Source organism: Tamandua tetradactyla, chromosome 18, assembly GCF_023851605.1.
Source record: "Tamandua tetradactyla isolate mTamTet1 chromosome 18, mTamTet1.pri, whole genome shotgun sequence".
Classification (NCBI taxonomy): Eukaryota; Metazoa; Chordata; class Mammalia; order Pilosa; family Myrmecophagidae; genus Tamandua; species Tamandua tetradactyla.
The window spans coordinates 70,393,934-70,418,073 of NC_135344.1; the positions used below are offsets into that span (position 1 = coordinate 70,393,934).

Here is a 24,140-nt window from a genome sequence, read left to right on the forward strand (position 1 = left end):
TATTCACAAACTTCTTAATGCATTCAGTCACGGAATAAAAACAAAACATCTCAGTAGATCTGAATCAAGAAAACTGGAATGGCAGTCTATATTAATGATGGAAACAACAATCTTTCATCATAATATGGTAAGAAACTGAAAGAAGACTATTCAGTGATTTGCTATGAATTTACCAATGTATTTATACATTATAAAGGTTTTTCTGTAGCTAGTTAATAGATTTTATCATACTTTCTAATTCAAATTACCAGAAAGATATAACTTGTGCCACTGATAAATGAAATGCAAGCTTTAGGAAATCAAAGAACATTTTTCCTATTCTTTTTTATAGATATGCTATCAAATTGCTTACTTAAAGCAATTTTGAATTTGCAGCTTCATAGAACAATAAACTGTTCACACTATAAATCTCTTCATTGGTTGACTATATCCCATTAACTCTCTGCTTCAATTTGTCAGGAGAACTTTGCAAAATGTCATGGGAATTGCCTTGTAAAACACTCTCAGCTTCTACAATATCAAATCACTGGGTTAAGGCGTAGCAACCAGGCTGCATATATGGGCTGTGACATCATTATGCTGAATGCCTGCTTTTCTTCTGAGAGTCTGGACTTTGCACACATCGTGGGCAGTGGGTGCCCATGCAACCAGCCCTAGGAAAACCCTTCTATGCTGAGCTTCTAATGGGCTTCCCTGGCCAGACACATCACATGCGCACTGCTGGGGGACGCATGCACGCTGGGCGCCCCATCATGGCATGGGAGAGCCAAGGGCAGGCTGCACATGGATTCCTCCAGACTCTGAGTCTTTCTCCCTTACGGTCCAGCTGTGCATCCTTGCCACGTCACCGAAACCACTCCAGGCTGTGAGTACAAGGGGACACTGAGGTCTGTGAGCCCTTCCACTGACTGTGAGTGCAGGAGTGGGCGCAGAAACCCAGACAGGAGCATGAGGAACAACTGTTTTCTGTGCTAACTTTTCTCCCTTTTAGGATCACCACACTTTGGTATCGATTACCCACTTTCTGAGAATTATAATGAGAAAGGCTGATATGTAATTCTCTAAATAATCCACGTGATCTGTAACAGTGTATGACCGCAGGCATCAGCCATGGAAATGGGAAAGGGGAGACCAGAGAACATGCGGTGAAACTCTAGCTTTTCTTTTCTTCTTTTTCAGGGGGATAAACATTGATGTTCTTCATTTCAAAATGGTGTTTTAAAAATAAGTCTACAGAACAATCATACATAAAATTGAGGCTACCCCCAGACAACCCTCCCACCAACAACTTGCAGGGCATGAAGAGTTGTTACAATGGGTGGTAGCACATTTTCATAATTGCATTATTAATTAAATTCCCTGGTTTAGCTTACTTGGAGTCCACTGTTTGTGGAGTGGAGTTGTATGGATATTTAAAATGTTTTAATTTTGTTGCCACACATATAAATTAATATTTCACTTTCAATCACACTCAGATATGTATTCCAGTGCTGTCAATCACATTCTCAGTGTTGTATCACCATCACCACCATCCATTAGCACAACATTTCCATCATTCCAAATGGGAACCCTGTATGCCTTAACCTTCCATTTCCTATGTCCACGCTGTCCTCTGATGGCCTACATTCCAGATTCTGACTCTATGGGTTTGCCTAATCTAACTGTTTCAAATCAGTGAGATCAAGGCAGTATGTCTTGGTTGGTGCCCTCAAGGTTTAGCCATGTTATCTCGTGTATCAGGACTTCACTCCTTTTTTAAAACTTTTTATTTTTTTTCTCTTCGTTTCTTTTCATGGCTGAATACCGTTCCATTGTATATCCACACCACACTTTATTTAATCATTTGTAGGCTGGTGGTCACTTGGATTGCTTCCACCTCTTGGCGACTATGAATAATGCTGCTATAAACATCAATGTGCAAGTATTGGTTTGAGTCCCAGCTTTCAATTCTTTGGGGTATATATCAAGTTGTGGAATTGCCAGAATATATGGTAGCTCCGTATTTAGCTTTCTGATGAACGGCCAAACTGTCTTCTACAGCTGCTACACCATTTTACATTGCTACCAGCATGAATGAGTGATCCTATTTCTCTGCATTCTCTCTCTCATTTATTTTCCATTTTTTAAAAAATAGCAGCCATACTAATGAGTGTGAAATATCTCACTGTAGTTTTGATTTGCATTTCCCTGATGGCTAATGATGTTGAACATTTGTTCACCTGCTTTCTAGCCATTTGTTTATCCAAGTCTTTTGACCATTTTTTAAACTGTTTTTTTTTTTAAGTTTAAAGATTTCTTTATATATTCTGGATATTAAACCTTTATCATATATGTGGTTTCCAAATATTTTCTCCCATTCTGTGTGTTGCCATTTTACATTCATGAATGAGTCCTTTGAGATGCAAAAGTTATTAATCTTGATGAGGTTCCATTGATCTACTTTTAGTTTAGCTGCTCGTGCTTTGGGTGTAGAATTTAAGAAAGCACTACTTCGCACAAGGTCTGGAATCTGCTTCCCTCCATCGTCTTCTATGAGTTTTTAAAATTTGTGTGTCTAGCTAAAGGTTTGTTAATGTTACTGATCTTTCCTAAGAACGAACTTTTGTTTTTTGTTTTCTATTTTATCTCTACTCTAATCTTTGCTACTTCCTTCCTTCTGCTCGCTCTGGGTTTAGTTTTCTCTTCTTGTTCTAGTTCTTCTGATTTTGAGGTTAGGCCTCTGATTTAAAGCATTCTTTTTTTGGGTGCATGGGCTGGGACTTGAACCCGGGTCTCCTGCATGCAAGGCGAGCATTCTACCACGGAACCACCCGTGCACCGTGAAGTGTGCTTTTTTAATGCAAGCATTTGGAGTTAGAACTTTCCCTCTTAGCACTGCCTTTGCTCTGCATCCCATAAATTTTGGTGTGTTGTGTTTTCATTTCCAATCACCTGAAGATATTTCCTAATTTCATTTGTGATTTCCTTTTTAACCTATTGGTTGTGTATAAGTATGCTGTTTAATGTCCGCCTATTAGTCAACTCTCCATTTCACCCTGTTACTGATTTCTACCTTCATTCTGTTTGGTTGAGAATATAAATTGTACGATTTCAATAGTTTTGAATTTATTGAGTCTTGTCTGGTGACCTGACATACGGTCTATCCTAGAGAATTATCCATCCACATTCAAGAAGAATGTGTATTCTGTTTTTGGTGTGTGAAGTTATTTCTTTTGAATTAAAGGTCTCTTCATTAATCATTTTACTTATAAATTAAAGAGAGAGATCAACAATATTACTAGTAACTTAATCCAAATACAAACAGAAGAGCTGCAACGATCGAGAAGGAGCAAGGCTGTGGTGGCAGGTGCTGGGGGTAGGAGCAGGAGCCCTGAGGGGGATGGGAGTGGGGAGTCAGGGAACCCACTTGCCCTCTCCCCTTCTACCCAAATGATTATTTGGAAAATAAACCTTTCCCCATTGGACTATAAGCTTCTAATGGGGAAAAAGGCTCTGCTAGTCTCCTTTATGTCCTCCAACTTGTAGTACAAAGCGTGCCACTTGGGAGCTCTATCAATTTTGTTGAATGAATGAATGAATGGACTGGGAAAGGGTAATGGTTGGAGGGGATAGCTCCCCGCAAATGATTCCTTAGAATCTTCAGGTTGGGTCCAGGGAATTTCTCTCTTTTGTTTTTTTAACAAGTTGAGCCCAGTTGACCCTGAGTTGTAGCCAATAAAGGACTAAGCATGAGCTGACAACCCAACCACAGTGGCAGGAAAGCACTAGAAGGAACCACAGCAGGCAGGAGGGTAAGTGTGGAATCAAATACATGACATGGGCCTATGATGCTGGAGGCAGTGGGGGAGCTAAGGAGGATCAGGGAGCAGAGCAGAGCCAACTGGACCTGGGATGGGTGGCCCAAGAATGGCGGGACCGAGGGAAGACCTGGAAAGAAGCGAATGCAGAGGAGCACGGATGAAGGCCTCCACGTCGGTGTTAAGGCTGCAAACATGATTTACAAAGATAAATTACCCATTGTGCCTGAATCCTGTACAAACGTCAGCCGACCTCTTTGCCCTCTGCCCTTCCAGGGTTATCGTCCGTCCCCTCTTCACCTCTCCTAGGTCACATCCCACATTTCCCTGCCCTGACCTTCTGTTTGCACCCTCCCTTCACCTTAAATGTCTTCAACGTCTGCTGTCTCTGATGGTCAAAATTCCACCCACTTGTGCTTTATGGATTGAGTCTAACATGGCACTTCCTTGATTCTGGGTTGGAAAGGAACCAGATTTTGGAATCAGATTAGGGAATGTGGCCAAGTTGCCTATTATCCTGGAGGTTTCGCATGGAAAGAGTTACATATATTCTCTGGGCCTCAGATTCTTCACCTGGATTCTTATCAACCTCAAAGTTTGATAAGAAGATCACAGTCCATGATATAAGTAGGGCGCCCTGCCCCATAGATGGCAGCTCTCCTACCCTTCCCCCGTGGCCTCTGCTGACACCCCTCCCGGCCTTAGGGCACTGCCTTCTCAGGGCATGTGGGCCCAGGTCCTATCTCCTGTCCTAGAACTAGGTCTCATTAGTCCCCTCTCAGAAACTCCATCCAAACAATGACATTAAAAATCATACTAAACAATGCAATGGGAAAAGACGTACCGACAGCCCTCTACTGTATTGCTGGTGGACGCGTACATGGTTAAAAACAATCTTTTAGAAAATAATTTGGAAATGCATGTCAGGGATTCTCCAAATGCAATCCTTTTGACTAACTGCTTCCAATTCTTTGTATCTACCCTAATAAGACAATCATTTGAAATAAAGAAAACATTTTTTTTTGCATAAAGATGCCCATCACATTATTTTAAATAGCAAAAAAATATTTTAAATAGTTTAAATACCTTATTATAGAGAATGGAGATTTGTTGCAGTACTATGTAACCATTTGAAATAAGAACTAAGGCATTTATCACAGAAACAGCAATAAAAATAGCTCAGGCTATCATAACAAGTAATAACTGTGCATACTAAGAAATACTAAGCAAAAAGCCTGAAAGGAAATTAGAAACTCCTTGATGCCTGTGACTGTCCAAGTCTTTCTGATCTCCAAAGCACTGACACTGCTTTGTATTTTCACTTCACGCTTTTCAACGAGGGTGTGTCTAACTGAGCAAAATTATTCTGCTGCAATGCAGACCTGTCTCACAGCTTACTGCAGGGGAACTCCATGACTACGTTTTTTCTTCTATGAATGTATTGCGTTATACTTCATCCATGATTAATGCAGTAATCAAGAGGTTCTACTATTTGTGCAAGATGGATATGCTGTTCTGGAGTTGCAGAATAAAACAAAACCTATTGCATAATTGCACAGAAATACAGTCACTTGGATTACACCTTTCTCTCTTCGGAGGGGCTAGAACCCAACTCTTGATTTATTTAACAACAGGGACTCTCTCATCTTTTATTATGTCTCACCCTCAGTGGGAGCTCTCTTCCCACCCCCTCCTCACTCAGCATTCAAGTTCCTATCTCTAGTTGGTTATAACTTGAAGAATACTTAGCAACTTACTTGAGTTCACGAGTGGCATTTTGGTATAACTGCATGAAGTGCCTTTTCTGTATGATTTCCAGCAAAGATGTAATGTTCTCTTGCATATTCTGGATGACAGAGTTGGGCAACTGGAAATTTTCATCCAAGGTCTCATTCAGAGTTGTCGCCTTTTCAATAATTTCTATGGAGAAAATTCATCAATCATTTAATAAATATATAAAAAGTTGACAGTACTAGATGGAGAAAAGTAGAACCTTCTTCAGTGAAGCCTACTCTGGTCTGTTAGGTTGGATTGGATCCTATCTCAGACTAGGCCAGCCCAGGTTGGCCCAGTGTACTCCAGAAATCCCCTAACAAAACACTCAGGGACTTTGGATTACTGGTTTATTTAATGCTTGCCTTCCCTTGTACCCATAAACTCCATAAGGGCAGAGCAAGATCTGCCATGTTTACTTCTGCATTTTCCGGCACATCAGCACAAAGAATCTGCTCAACAAATAAGCTGCTGCATGGCTGAACCCAATACTTGATACCACTCTTTCTTGTTAACATATTTATTTGTCCTGATAATTTCCTTACCTTTTGTTTCACAAGTCTGATTTGCAACTGGGCTCTGCACTTTTTATGATCTTACATTATTCTTTCAGAAAAGAAAAGCAAGGCTATGTATGATAGTCTGAAATGGCATTCTAGCCAGTCTGAAAATGGCACTTCAAAAAACCAGATCAGATAGGACATGCCAACTGAGTTGTGAAAAAGTACTCTAATATCACAGATATTACTTTGGCATCCAACCGCAGCCATAACTTCCATCAGTGCCTATTCTGGCCAATAGGATGGAAAGTTTCATTTCTACTCTTGCGGGGACTGACAGTTAGAACTGAAGTGTTTAAGACATGATAAAGAAAATGAAAAAAGAAATGCATTTTTTGGAAGATAAATCTCTCTTCAAAGGACTACAGACTAGACAGTTCAGAATCCCCAAACTTCAAAATATTCCGGTCCTTTGGCTCTAAGAAATTCAGTGAAAGATTTGGACACTGAATCCTATTCTATATTTGCTGATACGCTTAATAGAATCAATGTGTTTTTTATTCTCTACCAAATAGGCACACACTCCCCAAACCATACCCTGATCACACTACCTGTGATGCTTCTCTGCAGCTTCTCCATAAATGCCGTGAGCTCCTGACTCTGGTTGAGGATATTCTCTGTTGCCTGGTTCACTTGTTGGCTACTTGTTAACACTCTAGTGAGCTGAGAGAGAAAAAAAAATCTCAGGTGAGTTTGACTTTAAAGAATATGCAAGCTTAGGTATTCTCAGTTAGTGCTGCTTCTTTTAAGCAACACAATATATTCCCAGTTATAGATTAAGGATGTATATTATATTTGTATACTTTTGTGTAAAGCAAGGTAATACAATTCTGGGGTTGGAAACAGAGTAAGTGATTAATGAATGAGTTTATTACTGACTCATGTGAGAAAAGATGCTGTATTTTTAAAAGCAGCCCATCAAATCCAAAGTCTCTCTATACTGCAAAGGCCCTGATTCACTTTAGGACCCAAATACACAGACCAAGCAAAGGAAAGTCTTAGTAATTTGTATTGACCCTGAGAACTTAAAGTCTAGCAGTTCAGACTGCTTGACTACGTTGTACACCAATTATATAATGTCCCCAAGGTCCTATCTATAAAACCAGGGTAATAATAAAATTGATCTCCTGGGGCTGTTTGAGGATTTATGTGCTGATATCTGCAAAGTGGGAAGCCCAGATGCTGGGATTAGCTGCCTTCAGCTGTCATGTTTATTAGGAATTTTATAAGTCGCAAAAGGAAAGCTTGTAATATCCACAGATGAAAAGTAACTCAATCTAGATCTAAAAGTGTTTTCTAGTCAAGGCCCAAAGAGAATCTTCTTTAATAGAAATTATTTTAATAACTTTATCATCGCCTATCAAACGTTTACTCTCTGAGGTACTTAAAAGCCCTCACTTAAAAGTCTTTAAACTCATCCCAAATCATCGTAAATTTTACTTTTCCAGAAGCCAAGCTAATAATTTTTGGGGGAGCATTGTGTATGTTTGTTGAGAGCCAGAGATTAAATACATATATGTATATAGAAATTATCATATTAATATATACAGGTATATATAGATTCATACATGCATGCATGCACACACGCAAAATTCAGAAGTGAAACATTTTAAATTTGAAAATAGGCTTCCCTCACCACCTTCAAATGAGAAGATTCTTTTTTGGGGGGGGCGGTCATTAAAAACCCTTCACCTGACATGTGTTAAACAGAATACATAATTTCCTGCTGATGTAAAAACTAATACTCCTATCATTCAAAATCAAGAAAAAACAGAACCACCCCTGAGTGCTGGACGGATACCAGAGATGCCATTTCCGTGAGACTAGCTCAGCACAGGAAGGTGTCAAAAGCCTTGTTGGATTTCAGGGAGGGTCTCCGAGCAGACCCAGCGCCCACCATGTGCTCAGTTACGGAGCGAGTTTAAGAGAAGGAAGAAACCTCAGGCATCTTTTACTTCCACGCCTCACCCCCTAGTTCAGAGAACAGTGAAGTCAAATACTGGGCTAACTTGCCCAACTCTTCCCTTAGCAGTGCTGCCTAGGGACATTTCTACCAAGCCTCAGAAACCGGCAGCATGGAAACCAGTGTGATGGCGGAGCTCCCGGAGCCCAGCTGCCAGGTCCAAGGAGGCGGCCGGGCTCTCATCAGAACCCCGGAGCACCGGCTCTCGAGCTGCTGCCAGGGGCCGGCTGCGAAGCAGGCTCGGAATTTACCTCCTTTTGCAAAGCATCAGTTTGTTCCGCCACATCTTCGAGTTGAATTTTTGCCAGTGTCTTTTGTGCATTGTCTTTTAACAAAGATTCCTAAGGAGAATGAAGGAAACAGATTATGAGGCTTCAAAATGAAATGCTGTTTCCTAAAAGAGAATCACTTTTTAGTTCCGTTTCTGCTCACAGGAATTCTTCTTATATAAATCATAAAAAATAAGATGAATCATATTTTGCCAGCTTTTACTTAAGTTTTGATTGTGTCAACGTGATCCCACAGTGCCATACTATACGTTCAACATAAAGATATAAATAATGTAAGGTGGAGCTCTTAAAGTAGTGCCCGGGTCCTGTGAGACCTCAAATGGAGCTGCAACTTTGGGCTATCAGGGCGACTGGAATGGACGCGACACAGCGACGGTGGGCACAGCTGTCATAGTGGAGACTCCCGGAGAAGATGGCGGCTTAGTAAGACGCGCGGATCTTAGTTCCTCCTCCAGAACAGCTACTAGGGGAGTAGAAACGATACAGAACAGCTCCCGGAGCCATGACAGAGATAAAAAAGACAGCGTACCCCATCCTGGAACGGCTGACTGGCTGAGAGAACCCCCTCCGGTGAGATCACTGAGGGGCGCGGGCGTCCCCAGGCGGAGCGGCAAGCGGCCGGAGTCCCTCCCTTCCTCCTTCCCGGGCCAGCTGGCAGAATTGGGCAGGCGGTCCCCTCAAGCCGCGGCGGCTGGCGCCCCCACCACGCGCGGCGCCCCGGACCAACAGAGAGAATTGGATCGGAAATTCCCAGGCCATGGAGAACGGTGACGGGGGGGTCCCTTCCAAACACATGACTCCCCGGTCTGGATGGGAACAGTGCACTCTCCCGGGCCGCGGCAGCTGGCACCCTCCCGCCACTTTTGGCGCCCCGGGCCGACTAGGAAATTCGGACGGGCGCTCTCCCAGGCTGCGGCGGCCGGCGACCCTCCCTGCATGTGGACCCCCGGGCTGGCTGGCACTCTTCCAAGCCGCTTCGGCTGGCGAACCTCCCTCACGGCGAGAGTTTTCCAAAGTTAAAGGACCCACACCACCTTTTACTGGTGGAACCCGCAGACAAACGTATGCCACGAGTGCCACCTCTGGGCAGGATAAGAAAAACAGAACCCAGAGATTTCACAGAAAAATCTTACAACCTTGTTGGGTCCGACACCCAGGGAAATCTGACTAAATGCCCAGATGCCAGCAGAAGATAACGGATCACGCTCAGAAAATTGAGAATATGGCCCAGTCAAAGGAACAAACCAAGAGTTCAAATGAGATACAGGAACTGAGACAACTAATGCTGAATATACGAACAGAAATGGAAAACCTCTTCAAAAACGAAATCGATAAATTGAGGGAGGACATGAAAAAGACATGGGCTGAACAAAAAGAAGAAATAGAAAAACTGAAAAAACAAATCACAGAACTTATGGAAGTGAAGGATAAAGTAGAAAAGATGGAAAAAACAATGGATACCTACAATGATAGATTTAAAGAGACAGAAGATAGAATTAGTGATTTGGAGGATGGAACATCTGAATTCCAAAAAGAAACAGAAACTATCAGGAAAAGAATGGAAAAATTTGAACAGGGGATCAGGGAATTCAAGGACAATATGAACGGCACAATATACGTGTTGTGGGTGTCCCAGAAGGAGAAAAGAAGGGAAAAGGTGGAGAAAAATTAAGGGAAGAAATTTTCACTGAAAATTTCCCAACTGTTATGAAAGACCTAAAATTACAGATCCAAGAAGTGCAGCGCACCCCAAAGAGATTAGACCCAAATAGGTGTTCTCCAAGACACTTACTAGTTAGAATGTCAGAGGTCAAAGAGAAAGAGAGGATCTTGAAAGCAGCAAGAGAAAAACAATCCGTCATATACAAGGGAAACCCAATAAGACTATGTGTAGATTTCTCAGCAGAAACCATGGAAACTAGAAGAGAGTGGGATGATATATTTAAATTACTAAAAGAGAAAAACTGCCAACCAAGATTCCTATATCCAGCAAAAATGTCCTTCAAAAATGAGGGAGAAATTAAAACATTCTCAGACAAAAAGTCACTGAGAGAATTTGTGACCAAGAGACCAGCTCTGCAAGAAATACTAAAGGGAGCACTAGAGTCAGATATGAAAAGACAGAAGAGAGAGGTATGGAGAAGAGTGTAGAAAGAAGGAAAGTCAGATATGATATATATAATACAAAAAGCAAAATGTTAGAGGAAAATATTATCCAAACAGTAATAACACTAAATGTTAATGGACTGAATTCCCCAATCAAAAGACATAGACTGGCAGAATGGATTAAAAAGCAGGATCGTCTGTATGCTGTCTAGAGGAAACACATCTTAGACCCAAAGATAAACATAGGTTGAAAGTGAAAGGTTGGGAAAAGATATTTCATGCAAATAACAACCAGAAAAGAGCAGGAGTGGCTATATTAATATCCAACAAATTAGACTTCAAATGTAAAACAGTTAAAAGAGACAAAGAAGGACACTATATACTAATAAAAGGAACAATTAAACAAGAAGACATAACAATCATAAATATTTACGCACCGAACCAGAATGCCCCAAAATACGTGAGGAATACACTGCAAACACTGAAAAGGGAAATAGACTCATATACCATAATAGTTGGAGACTTCAATTCACCACTCTCATCAATGGACAGAACATCTAGACAGAGGATCAATAAAGAAATAGAGAATCTGAATATTACTATAAATGAGCTAGACTTAACAGACATTTATAGGACATTACATCCCACAACAGCAGGATACACCTTTTTCTCAAGTGCTCATGGATCATTCTCAAAGATAGACCATATGCTGGGTCACAAAGCAAGTCTTAACAAATTTAAAAAGATTGAAATCATACACAACACTTTCTTGGATCATAAAGGAATGAAATTCGAAATCAATAATAGGCGGAGTGCCAGAAAATTCACAAATACATGGAGGCTCAACAACACACTCTTAAACAACGAGTGGGCAAAGAAGAAATTGCAAGAGAAATTAGTAAATATCTTGAGGCGAATGAAAATGAAAACACAACATATCAAAACTTATGGGACGCAGCAAAGGCAGTGCTAAGAGGGAAATTTATAGCCCTAAATGCCTTTATCAGAAAAGAAGAAAAGGCAAAAATGCAGGAATTAACTGTCCACTTGGAAGAAATGGAGAAAGAACAGCAAACTAATCCCAAAGTAAGCAAAAGGAAAGAAATAACAAAGATTAGAGCAGAAATATATGAAATTGAAAACATGAAAACAATAGAGCAAATCAATAAGACCAGAAGTTGGTTCTATGAGAAAATCAATAAGATTGATGGGCCCTTAGCAACATTGACAAAAAGAAGAAGAGAGAGGATGCAAATAAATAAGATCAGAAATGGAAGAGGAGACATAACTACTGACCTCACAGAAATAAAGGAGGTAATAACAGGATACTATGAACAACTTTACGCTAATAAATACAACAATTTAGATGAAATGGACGGGTTCCTGGAAAGACATGAACAACCAACTTTGACTCAAGAAGAAATAGATGACCTCAACAAACCAATCACAAGTAAAGGAATTGAATTAGTCATTCAAAAGCTTCCTAAAAAGAAAAGTCCAGGACCAGACGGCTTCACATGTGAATTCTATCAAACATTCCAGAAAGAATTAGTACCAACTCTCCTCAAACTCTTCAAAAAAATCGAAGTGGAGGGAAAACTACCTAATTCATTCTATGAAGCCAACATCACCCTCATACCAAAACCAGGCAAAGATATTACAAAAAAAAGAAAACTACAGGCCAATCTCTCTAATGAATATAGATGCAAAAATCCTCAATAAAATTCTAGCAAATCGTATCCAACAACACATTAAAAGAATTATACATCATGACCAAGTAGGATTCATCCCAGGTATGCAAGGATGGTTCAACATAAGAAAATCAATTAATGTAATACACCATATCAACAAATCAAAGCAGAAAAATCACATGATCATCTCAATTGATGCAGAGAAGGCATTTGACAAGATTCAACATCCTTTCCTGTTGAAAAACACTTCAAAAGATAGGAATACAAGGGAACTTCCTTAAAATGATAGAGGGAATATATGAAAAACCCACAGCTAATATCATCCTCAATGGGGAAAAATTGAAAACTTTCCCCCTAAGATCAGGAACAAGACAAGGATGTCCACTATCACCACTATTATTCAGCATTGTGTTGGAGGTTCTAGCCAGAGCAATTAGACAAGAAAAAGAAATACAAGGCATTAGAATTGGAAAGGAAGAAGTAAAACTATCACTGTTTGCAGATGATATGATACTATACGTCGAAAACCCAGAAAAATCCACAACAAAACTACTAGAGCTAATAAATGAGTACAGCAAAGTAGCAGGTTACAAGATCAACATTCAAAAATCTGTAGCATTTCTATACACTAGTAATGAACAAGCTGAGGGGGAAATCAAGAAACGAATCCCATCTACAATTGCAACTAAAAGAATAAAATACCTAGGAATAAATTTAACTAAAGAGACAAAAAACCTATACAAAGAAAACTACAAAAACTGTTAAAAGAAATCACAGAAGACCTAAATAGATGGAAGGGCATACCGTGTTCATGGATTGGAAGACTAAATATAGTTAAGATGTCAATCCTACCTAAATTGATCTACAGATTCAATGCAATACCAATCAAGATCCCAACAACTTATTTTTCAGAAATAGAAAAACCAATAAGCAAATTTATCTGGAAGGGCAGGGTGCCCCGAATTGCTAAAAACATCTTGAGGAAAAAAAACGAAGCTGGAGGTCTCGCGCTGCCGGACTTTAAGGCATATTATGAAGCCACAGTGGTCAAAACAGCATGGTATTGGCATAAAGATAGATATATCGACCAATGGAATCGAATAGAGTGCTCAGATATAGACCCTCTCATCTATGGACATTTGATCTTTGATAAGGCAGTCAAGCCAACTCACCTGGGACAGAACAGTCTCTTCAATAAATGGTGCCTAGAGAACTGGATATCCATATGCAAAAGAATGAAGGAAGACCCATATCTCACACCCTATACAAAAGTTAACTCAAAATGGATCAAAGATCTAAACATTATGTCTAAGACCATAAAACAGTTAGAGGAAAATGTTGGGAGATATCTTTTGAAACTTACAATTGGAGGCGGTTTTATGGACCTTAAACCTAAAGCAAGAGCACTGAAGAAGGAAATAAATAAATGGGAACTCCTCAAAATTAAACACTTTTGTGCATCAAAGAACTTCATCAAGAAAGTAGAAAGACAGCCTACACAATGGGAGACAATATTTGGAAATGACATATCAGATAAAGGTCTAGTATCCAGAATTTATAAAGAGATTGTTCAACTCAACAACAAAAAGACAGCCAACCCAATTACAAAATGGGGAAAAGACTTGAACAGACACCTCTCAGAAGAGGAAATACAAATGGCCAAAAGGCACATGAAGAGATGCTCAATGTCCCTGGCCATTAGAGAAATGCAAATCAAAACCACAATGAGATATCATCTCACACCCACCAGAACGGCCATTATCAACAAAACAGAAAATGACAAGTGCTGGAGAGGATGCAGAGAAAGAGGCAGAGTTATCCACTGTTGGTGGGAATGTCAAATGGTGCAACCACTGTGGAAGGCAGTTTGGTGGTTCCTCAAAAAGCTGAATATAGAATTGCCATACGACCCAGCAATACCATTGCTGGGTATCTACTCAAAGGACTTAAGGGCAAAGACACAAACGGACATTTGCACACCAATGTTTATAGCAGCGTTATTTACAATTGCAAAGAGATGGAAACAACCAAAATGTCCATTAATAGACGAGTGGCTAAACAAACTGTGGTATATACATACAATGGAATATTATGCAGCTTTAAGACAGGATAAACTTATGAAGCATGTAATAACATGGATGAACCTAGAGAACATTATGCTGAGTGAGCCTAGCCAAAAACTAAAAGACAAATACTGTATGGTCCCACTGATGTGAACCGACATTCGAGAATAAACTTGGAATATGTCATTGATAACAGAGTCCAGCAGGAGTTAGAAACAAGGTAAGATAATGGGTCATTGGAGCTGAAGGGATACAGACTGTGCAACAGGACTAGATACAAAAACTCAAAAATGGACAGCACAATAATACCTAATTGTAAAGTAATCATGTTAAAACACTGAATGAAGCTGCATCTGAGCTATAAGTTTTTTTTTTTACTATTATTATTACTTTTATTTTTTTTCTGTATATTAACATTCTATATCTTTTTCTGTTGTGTTGTTAGTTCTTCTAAACCGATGCAAATGTACTAAGAAACGATGATCATGCATCTATGTGATGATGTTAAGAATTACTGAGTGCATATGTAGAATGGTATGATTTCTAAATGTTGGGTTAATTTCTTTTTTTCCATTAATTATTAAAAAAAACTAATGTAAGGTGTTGTCTTTAAAGAAAGAAACATTAAAACACATGCACATTCTTTAGGTAGATAATCAGCTATTACATATTTTTTTTTTTTTTTTTTTTTTTTTTAAAGAGAGAGGGAGGAAGGGAAGGAAAGACAGAGAAGGAAGGAAGGATGGAAGGAAGGAAGGAAGGAAGAAAGGGAAACATCTTGTTTTATTATATTTTGTTTGTTTGTTTGTTTTTTACATGGGCTGGGGCCGGGAATCGAACCGGGGTCCTCCGGCATAGCAGGCAAGCACTCTTGCCCGCTGAGCCACCGCGGCCCGCCCAATTACATATTTTTAAAAGACAGTCCATCTTTTAATTATTTTAATTTTAAAAAGTCTATCATTTCATTATTTTATTTTTAATAGAAGAAAATTAAACAATACTAAAGTTTAGCTACTAATATAATGTCAGATAAATTTGCTTGATTAAATTTAGAATTTAAATGTCGGTGGTGTGTTAAGTAGAATCTGATACTGCTTATACAAAATCTGGCTTTATTTCTCTATCAGACTCATTTAATGCTTAATTATAATGGCCAAGAACATTAAAAAAAAACACACTAGGCTAAAATATAACATACTTAAATAAAAGCCTTTATAATGCCAGCAATTATTAAATGCCTAATTCACGCCAGCACTCTTCTATTTCACCTCTTGTGATTTTATTGAGACCTTACAACAACCCTGGGAAATGGTTGTATTATTTTTCTCATTTTGTATCTAGGAAATTTAGGGTGAAGAGCGTTGAGTAATTTGCCCGAGAATGCAGTATAGATAAATAATGACACTTTAGTCAGCACCAGTGTCCAGAGACCACATGACAACCTCCCACATCCTGGGCATACCTCTAAAAAGTAATTTAAAGGAATGGACAAGTGATTTAGGGGAGAGCAAAAGCATTCAAAAGTAGTACCAATTAAAAATTTTAAATCAGGTATTTAACTCTCACACACACAAATACTCTTACAAAGACAAGACACACTGAATAAATTATCTCAAATTCTAATGTATTGGTAAAAAGCAAAAATTAAGGATCATAATTTTTTTCCAATTAGACTCAAAACTCCTAGAGGAAAATGCTGTCTACCAAGCCAGTTTCTGAACTGCACACCCTTTTTGGGGCCCATACCTTGTTGGACTAAACATAATACTATAATTTACCCCGAGAGATTTTATATGGTCTTCCAGAGAGGAGGGACTTTGTGCCTTACAGATCCCGTTAAGAATAATACATTCATAGAAAATAGTTCATCTTTGGCATATCTGAACATTAAAGAAGACACTGTCCAAAAGGATGGCTATTGTATGATTCCACTTACATGACACATTTAGAATAAGCAAATTCATAAAGAAAGAAAGTGGATGCCAGGAGAGAAAACGGAGAGTTATAGATCAATAGGCTTAAAAAAAAAGATACTGTTCAGATTTATTTGCTATGTTTGTTTTAAGACAGTTGTTTGCAAATATTTAAAGGTCACTCGTAAAGAGGAGAGACTGGACTTTGTATTGGTGCCGAGCATGGGGTGGAAAGTGTAAGAGGGCGTCTAGGGAACAACTTCACACAATTACAGCCATCCACGTTGGCTTGTGCGATGATGAGGTCCCAGTTCAAAGAGAGCCTGGAAACTCATCAGCCATGGATGCTGAAAAGGAGCCCACTGGAGGCAGGACAGACAGAAGGACTTCTCTGGTCCCTACCAACTCTAAGACTTAACGGTATACGTTTCTATTCCTATCTATGAGGCCAGTCAGCACCTACCCTGAAATATTCAGTCGCATTTTCCAGGTGTGATAAAACTCGATAAGGGGCCAGGGTGATGCCAGTGAGATTCACAGAAAGAATGGCTGCGCCGCCATCCTCCAGGCCGTCCAACAGCACCCCGACACAGGCGTCATCACATGCTGCCGGAGGAAACAGTGATCAGGTGTGTGCAAACCTAGCTGCACCTTCTCACATGCGTTCAGGTGAGCCATTTATTATAAAAACATACACTGATAGTATACGTTACACAGCCCTTCCATGTGCCACATGGGATTTCGGCCTCACATCGGCTGTGCCTTGGGACATATGGCAGGAAGCCCTAAGCTATTATAATCACACGTCAGCCCTGGGACTCAGATCCCATAAGTGCTTTCCCTGGGCACATGGAGAGAGACAGCTGGACCCCAGGCTCCATCCCAGGGCAGGCAAAGTCTCCTCGTCCTGCCCTGACCTCTCCTGGGCATTTGCTACATCTCCTTTGGAAGCCTGGCCCACCATTCATTGGAGAGTTTGCAGCCACACCTTCAGCAAGTACAAGTGCAATAGTTTGGAGAAAATAACGAGGGAGCTTTTGCTTCCAACCAAAAGAAAACCCCCGAATGTCATACTCCTGACATTACTTCCTCCCCCTCTTCCCTGCAAACCACCGAGGAGACATTCCAGGATTACCACCCCATGCACTTCCTGTAAAACCAATCACAACTGGGGGGGGGGGGGGGGAATCCATGGCAGCAAATTGCTGGAGCCCCAGTGAAACTTGGTAAAATGACAATCCCACAAAGGTCTTCTGTCTCCTCAACTGACTGGCTCTTGCTACACTAAAGGAAACACAAATGGCAGAAATTACTGTGCCGCTTTCCGTGCCAGAGAAATGAAGGCAATTAACCTGGAACCTCCTGCCCCCACATGACAATGCAAAGGCCAACAGTTCAAGTTGGCAAGTGCCATGGCAATCTCTGCTCAGCGACAGACAACGGTCTTTTCTCCATCCCACTGACACCATCGGGAAGCGTGATGCCCCTTCCCTCCCAAAGAGAAACACGGAAGAGGAGAAGCAGGGTTTGGGCATACAGAGGCGGGGTACACACAAACGCAGTGGCTGTCCCCCAGGATGTGCCTGGGCTGGCACTCCCCGCAGCGGAGCCCCATCGCCCCAGGCTTGCAGACGCACTGGCCGGAAGCGGGGTCGCAGTCGCCGTGGACAGAGCCCCTGGGACTGCACTCGCACTGCTGGCACCGGCCGCCCGGCGTCCGAGGGTGCCCGTGGTAGCCTCGGGAGCACCTAGGAGAGGGAGACATGCAGGTGAGTGCAGAGAAACACGCACCTGGAAGCACATGTACAGACGTCATTCCTCCCAATGAAACGCAAAGCGTTCCAGGTCCATTCCCCGGTTCTGCATTCTAGCTCCTAAAAGGATGATGAGCTGGCGACAGGAGGCGCCCTTACTTAATACTTGCGGGAACTTGCTCTGGGGAAGTTATAAGGTCGCACGCCAACAACGCACGTCCAAATGGATCGTGACCCTTACCCTGGCAGATCCGCCCCCTGAGTCACAGACGGCGTGGACGGATCACGACTCCCGCTGTGACATACCTTTCGCAGTGCGGCCCCTCGTATCCCAGGAGGCAGGCATCGCAGCGGAACCCGCGGTCCCCTTCTGAGACACAAGTCGGACTAAAACTGGAAGAAAAGATTCAAAAAAAATTTTTTTTTTACTTATACAGCACCTTGACTTTTTCTTTTTTTTAAAAAAAATTCTTAGTTTGCAATAATTTCAAATTTATAGAAAAGGTGCAAAATAATACACAAACAATACAAAGATTGTATACCCCCACCCAGATACCCAGATCCACAAACATTTAATATTCTCCCACACTTGCTATATTATTTTATCACCATCCCCCCACCTTCCATCTGTATCTACCCATCACCTCTCGACTTTGTAAACATTTGAGAGTAAACGTATGCATCACTGTCCTTTAACACATAATACTTGCAGGCACACTTCCTAAGAACAAGGATTTGCACTTATGTAACCTCCTTAGGTATAGTTATCAAGTTCAAGAAATTTAACATCGATTTAAAGATTATAGTTTATATTCCAATTTTCCAGTTATACCAATAATGTGCTTTTGGGCTCTTTCTCCTCTATCATTAGATCCAGTCTAGGATTATGTATTGCATTTAATTGTCATTGTCTCTAGCCTCCCTTTATTTTTTTCAATTTTGGTAGCATATATACAACCTAAAATTCCCCATATCCACCACTCCTAAGCATACAGTTCAGTAGCATTAATCACATTCACAAGTTGTGCAGACGTCACCACCATCCATTACCAAAACCTTTCCATCACTCGGAAAGAAATCCGGCACCCACGATGCTTTAAGTCCCCCTTCCCCCACCCAGCACCCCTTGGTAATGTGTACTCTACTTTCTGGTTCTACTAATTTGCATATTTAATTATTTCTTGTAAGCGGAATCACACAATATCTGTGCTCTGTGTCTGGCTTATTTCACTCAACATGATGTATTCGGGTCCATCTTGTTGCAGCATCACGTCTTCCTTAAGCAATGTACTCACTACAACCAGGATACATGACCTGGTCCTAAAGGACAATCGGACAAACTTTTGTCAGGATTGCAATCTTCTGGGCAAAAAAGAAGAGAAATAAACATGCTATCAGTACAAGTGTGTAGCTATCTTGTGTCGGCAAGGCATTGTTTAGAAACGGGCCCAGTGACAATCCTGGGAATCTAAGCAAAGGAAGAATCAATTCATGGGTAACAACTCCTTAGGCACCAGAAGAGAATGCTTCCGGGTGAAAAGGGTCTTGTTCTGAGATTTAGGTGGAGAATTTGCCTTACTGGGTGATAAAGGGATAACACAGAGTTGTGAATGATCAGCGGCAGGCATGGTCACAGCCATGGAGAAGACAGCTGAGCAAATGGTAATAAAATAACTTAGCAGACTGCAATGAAAGGCAAGGAGGAGAAGAAAGGGGGAAAGAAAAGCATTGAAAAGAGAGACTGAAAATGAATGGACCTAAAGGCAGCGCATCATTTGGTGGGTTCTTAGAAGCAGAATGACAGAGCACTCACAATTGAATCATGGGTTCGGGTGTCAACCGCTTCATTCATGAGTTTCAACTTCTGATTTCTTTATTTCTAAGGCTCTGCCTCCACATTTTCAATAACCACTGTACCATCATGCTCTGATGGGTTTCTTCAAACTGTAAAGAAAGGCCAGTGTCTGCTTCCTTTTTAGCCAGTAGGATGACACTTCCAGTATGCATTACAGCACTTCCTTCCTTCCTTCGTTTACCAGTAAGGGAAACAATTCAGTGGAGATGAAGCATGTAAAAACACACAGCATTCTTATCCGGAATGATAGAAAACTTTTGGCAATGGATGGTGAGGGTAGCACAACATTGTAAATGTAATTAACACTGAAATAGCTGAACACGATTAAAAGGGGGAAATGTTGGATTATATTTACAATAACAGAGTAAAAATTTTTAAAGAATCCACTGGACTTACATTACACAGTGGATTCTAAGTTAAACCATGGACTTCAGCTAATAGTACGATTATTAAAATGTGCTATCATCAATGCAGCAAAAGCTCCACAACCAATGCAAGGTGTTAACAGGGTGATATGTGGGAATCCTGTTTTTTATGCGTGACTGTTGTGTAAACTCACAATTTCCCTAATTAAGAAAAAAAACAAAAGCAAAGCCTCTGGGATTCACAGCATACTTAGGACATTTACATGCTCACTATCTCAGGCTTAAAGTATAACTTCCAATTTTTTGATTGAGGAGGTAAAATATATTCATTCTAAACACATATACAAGTATTTCTATAGCTCAGATTACGGAAGTGGAAATGATGAGTCAAAATTTATATGCAAAATTAATACAAAAATAAAGTAACAGAAACAAGCAATCTTAGAGGCTCGATCATTTACAAGGGAAGCTTACACAGAGGTGTCACTTGGTACTCACCATCGAGCATCATTTATTTGGAGACAATAAAAGGTAGAAGAGTCAAACAAATATTACAAAGTGAATTGCATTTTAGTATACCAAAAGTTGGCGTCTGATCCACATGTGGTGAAAACTTTGCTAAGTATTCTGAGCAATAATAAAACCTTACTTACGAATTCTAACTTTCATTTAAACCAAAAAGAACCCATAGATTTTCCAACTCCCACTTCAAATCTCGACTTCTTTTTTAAATTCAGACTGATTCTATGCACGCTTCATGAGCATAAGGTAGGGCCTAGTCTGAATTTTATCATTTCTGTGTAGCATTTCAGTACTTAATCGACCACCGGCATATATAAAATCTAACCGCAGTCCCTTAAATTAAATATGTGCTGAAGTCTTTTGTATCATTACTAACAAAATTAATAACAATTCAGCTCTCTGCATTCTGGATACCTAGACTGGGGGCTAAAATTAATCTTACAAAAGCAAAACCCAGAAGTCCTGTTTTTAATTGGTGCCTTTCTAACACCGAATACCGACATGGATAATTTGTTTTTGAAAAGATACTTTTCAAATGCTAGTAGAAAGAACAGACATTTTTCTTAAAATACAGGGAGAATAGAAATTAAAGGAGGCCACTGGAAGATGAGGCTGAACGTGGAGGCGGCCCCAGCTGTAGGGGAGCAGGTGTGACCGGCCGCACCTGAGCAGGCTTACCTGTCAGGGGGGGCGTGAGGACAGGTGCACAGGGCACAGTCTCCAGCCGAGCCGGTCACCCGCCCGTGGTGCCCTGGAGCACACACCTCGCAGTGATCACCGGCAGTGTTATGGCTGCAGTTCTGGCATCCCATGTTTCAAAAGAAGAGACAGTATTAGAACTCGTTCTCACCTGGCCACAGACAGCTAAGCTCACCCACATTTCCTATCTGAATTTTTAAAAAAAAATTCTTAAGTGGGGGTGGGGGTGTGAGGGGCATTTTTCTTCATTTATATATATTTTAATCCTAAAATAATTTCCAACTGTATGTCCTTCATTCATTATAAGGCTGCATTCATCCAACACAGCCTAGAAATGACCAGAATGTTGTTTTTAAAGAAAATGCACACAGAACTGAAGGGGCTTTGACAAGAATGGAAGGTCCGTCGCAAACCTGAAATTCTGTCCTTTAAACCCAGGCTCGATCTTCTGTTCAGGGGCTAAGAGATTTGGTACCTGCAGGGCTTTGGGTACAGGGATTGTCGATGAGTGAATGAATAAGTTGCCGGGATGAACAGAGAATTTACATCTTCTGAAAAAGGGGGGATATGCCTGAACCAAATGTGTTCTGCTCAATCTCATGAGATGGCAGGAGAGGACTCCAGAGTTCCAACCTCTGTGCGGACCCTTGGTAGGACGCACACCTGTTGTTTTTGTACCATCACATTGGATTAAGGGGCCCAGGAAGCCCCTCCGAGGCCTTCCTATGGGTTCCAGGTAACAGCTGCCTAACCATCCCCGTCCCAGTGTAGGGAACTATCTGGGTCTTTTTTGGTTATCTGTGCTCAACTTGCCCCCGGGAGATCTAGGGGAAGGTGGCTGAGATGCAAACACATCCTGAATCAGTCGCTGTTAATTCTAGGGAGACTCTTCTCCATGACAGAAGGTGGTTCTTTGTCATGGGTTGAGCTGGGCTAAGTTGGCCATATTGTTTCAGGGGAACAAAACAGCAGGTTCGCTGCTGCTCCTACAACACCATTCAGGCGGATTTGGGTCAGGAAAGGCAGGAGAATAATTTAATGCCCCAGGAATACCTGATCTTGTTAAAATAGTGCGCTGTACCCAATAAAGATGAAGCGTGAAAGAACTGACCAACTTCTCGAAACTTATCCATTGGACTTTTTCCCTCAGGACTGACCAATATATCTTCCACCTAATTACATCTCACTTTAGTATGCCTGAAATCAATTCTCCTTAAATCCTTAAATGAGGTTTTCTCATTTTTCCTATTTTGCTTTTGCCTGGAGTATGAGCTGACTGGAACGAACAAACCTTTCTTTTTTTTTTTTTAATACTGTTGCAGCTCCTTGCATCTCCATGAAGCCTGGTGAAACTGGACTCCTTCTACCACGCCAGATGTGTAAAACGGGGTTAGAAAGGGCCAATGTGGAGTGTTTTCATTATGGACAACCACGTGACGTTGCAGTTTCTAAATGCACCTGTGCAGTGCCATCATCACAGGTTACTCAACGGAGGGCGCGTTTTCAACACCATGAATGAAAGCCTCCTGACTGAGCTGAGAGGAGGCCCCGCAGATTGGGTTCTGGGTGGGACTCTTTTTCCTAATTCCCCTATTCTGGTTCTGATGTGTCCCCTTGTGACTTGGGTGACACCAAGGCTGGCTAAACCTTTGGCCTCTCTGTTCTGGTGGGCAAGCAGCTCATTTCCCAGCAGTGAGTACAGCTGGTTAGGTGTGGCCCACTGTAGACAAATAACCCTGGCTTCCAGCAGTTATTGTAAAGAAGGAGATTTCAGGAGGAGGGAGAGAACTTCAGAGTATTTCAAGTTATCCGTAAGGTCCATCAACTTTGGTGTTTGCTCAAGGTTTTTCTATCTGGGTCTTTTTCGGTTATTTGTGCTCAACTCGCCCCCTGGAGATCTAGGGGAAGGTGGCTGAGATGCAAACGCCTCCTGAGATATTAATAATTTGTCGTGTTCTCATCCCCCAGGAGAATACACACTTTTTTAAAGGCAAAGAGAGGTCAATATTTTACACAAATAAATGCATTTTCAACATTGGCATGAACTCATTTAAACACCTGCAGGTAACTTTTCAGATTACAAACATAAAGGTACCTGCTTCAACTGCGACCACCAGCACTGCAAGTAAAAGCAAGGGACATTCACTAATTCCCAAATCGACACCCAGAAACTATCAGATTCAGCAAGGAAGTAAAATTCATAAAAAAAAAAAACATCCACCAACAACGTCAGAACGCTTAACTGAGCCTTTCTGAAGGAAATATATTTACGATATTTCGTATCGAACTTTGCCCCCACTCTGGCTCCAAACTTCAGGCAAGCACCCACACAATGAGCATACCAGACACTTTCCGGTTTCGGGGTCACATGCTTCGCTGTGATTGTTGCAACTGCAAGGCACACACGGTGCAATCAGAGGACGGGGTCCTCTGCCACCACCTTCTGGAAGTTTCCCTCTGTGGTACCCAGGGGCGCAATCCTGAATTGATGCAAAAGACACACCCAAGTTTTGGTCATCCCTTGGAGTTGCAGTCACGAGCATATTTCATCTCAGAACCAGGCAATGCTTTGTTTCCCTATCCCTACTACCCCCCTCACCCTCTGCAGCTTTCCTACCTGGCAGGAAAATCCAGCTGTGCCAAGGGGACAGACACAGTTCTCTAAGAGGGTGGCCCCCTCTCTCCCGGGGGGCAGCTCTGCAGCCTTTCTGCTCACCTCCATGGAAATATTGGAGATTCTGTGAAACCATTGTGTTAGGAAGTGAGGCATAATCGCTAATATTTAGAAA

At 41.2% G+C, this 24,140-nt stretch overlaps 1 protein-coding gene across 2 annotated transcripts in view; it reads right to left on the minus strand.

Moving 5' to 3' along the window:
• Positions 1 to 24,140, minus strand: part of LAMA1 (laminin subunit alpha 1) — a 145,919-nt gene that overhangs the window by 36,636 nt on the left and 85,143 nt on the right. For both annotated transcript variants that reach the window (XM_077135944.1, XM_077135943.1), the window contains exons 28-36: positions 23,969 to 24,089; positions 23,694 to 23,831; positions 21,331 to 21,452; positions 18,217 to 18,303; positions 17,711 to 17,904; positions 16,620 to 16,762; positions 8,345 to 8,434; positions 6,682 to 6,793; positions 5,555 to 5,717 (exon numbers count right to left, since the gene is read on the minus strand). In XM_077135944.1, the coding sequence (XP_076992059.1) occupies positions 5,555 to 5,717; positions 6,682 to 6,793; positions 8,345 to 8,434; positions 16,620 to 16,762; positions 17,711 to 17,904; positions 18,217 to 18,303; positions 21,331 to 21,452; positions 23,694 to 23,831; positions 23,969 to 24,089 (1,170 nt within the window). The remainder of the gene's footprint in view (positions 1 to 5,554; positions 5,718 to 6,681; positions 6,794 to 8,344; positions 8,435 to 16,619; positions 16,763 to 17,710; positions 17,905 to 18,216; positions 18,304 to 21,330; positions 21,453 to 23,693; positions 23,832 to 23,968; positions 24,090 to 24,140) is intronic.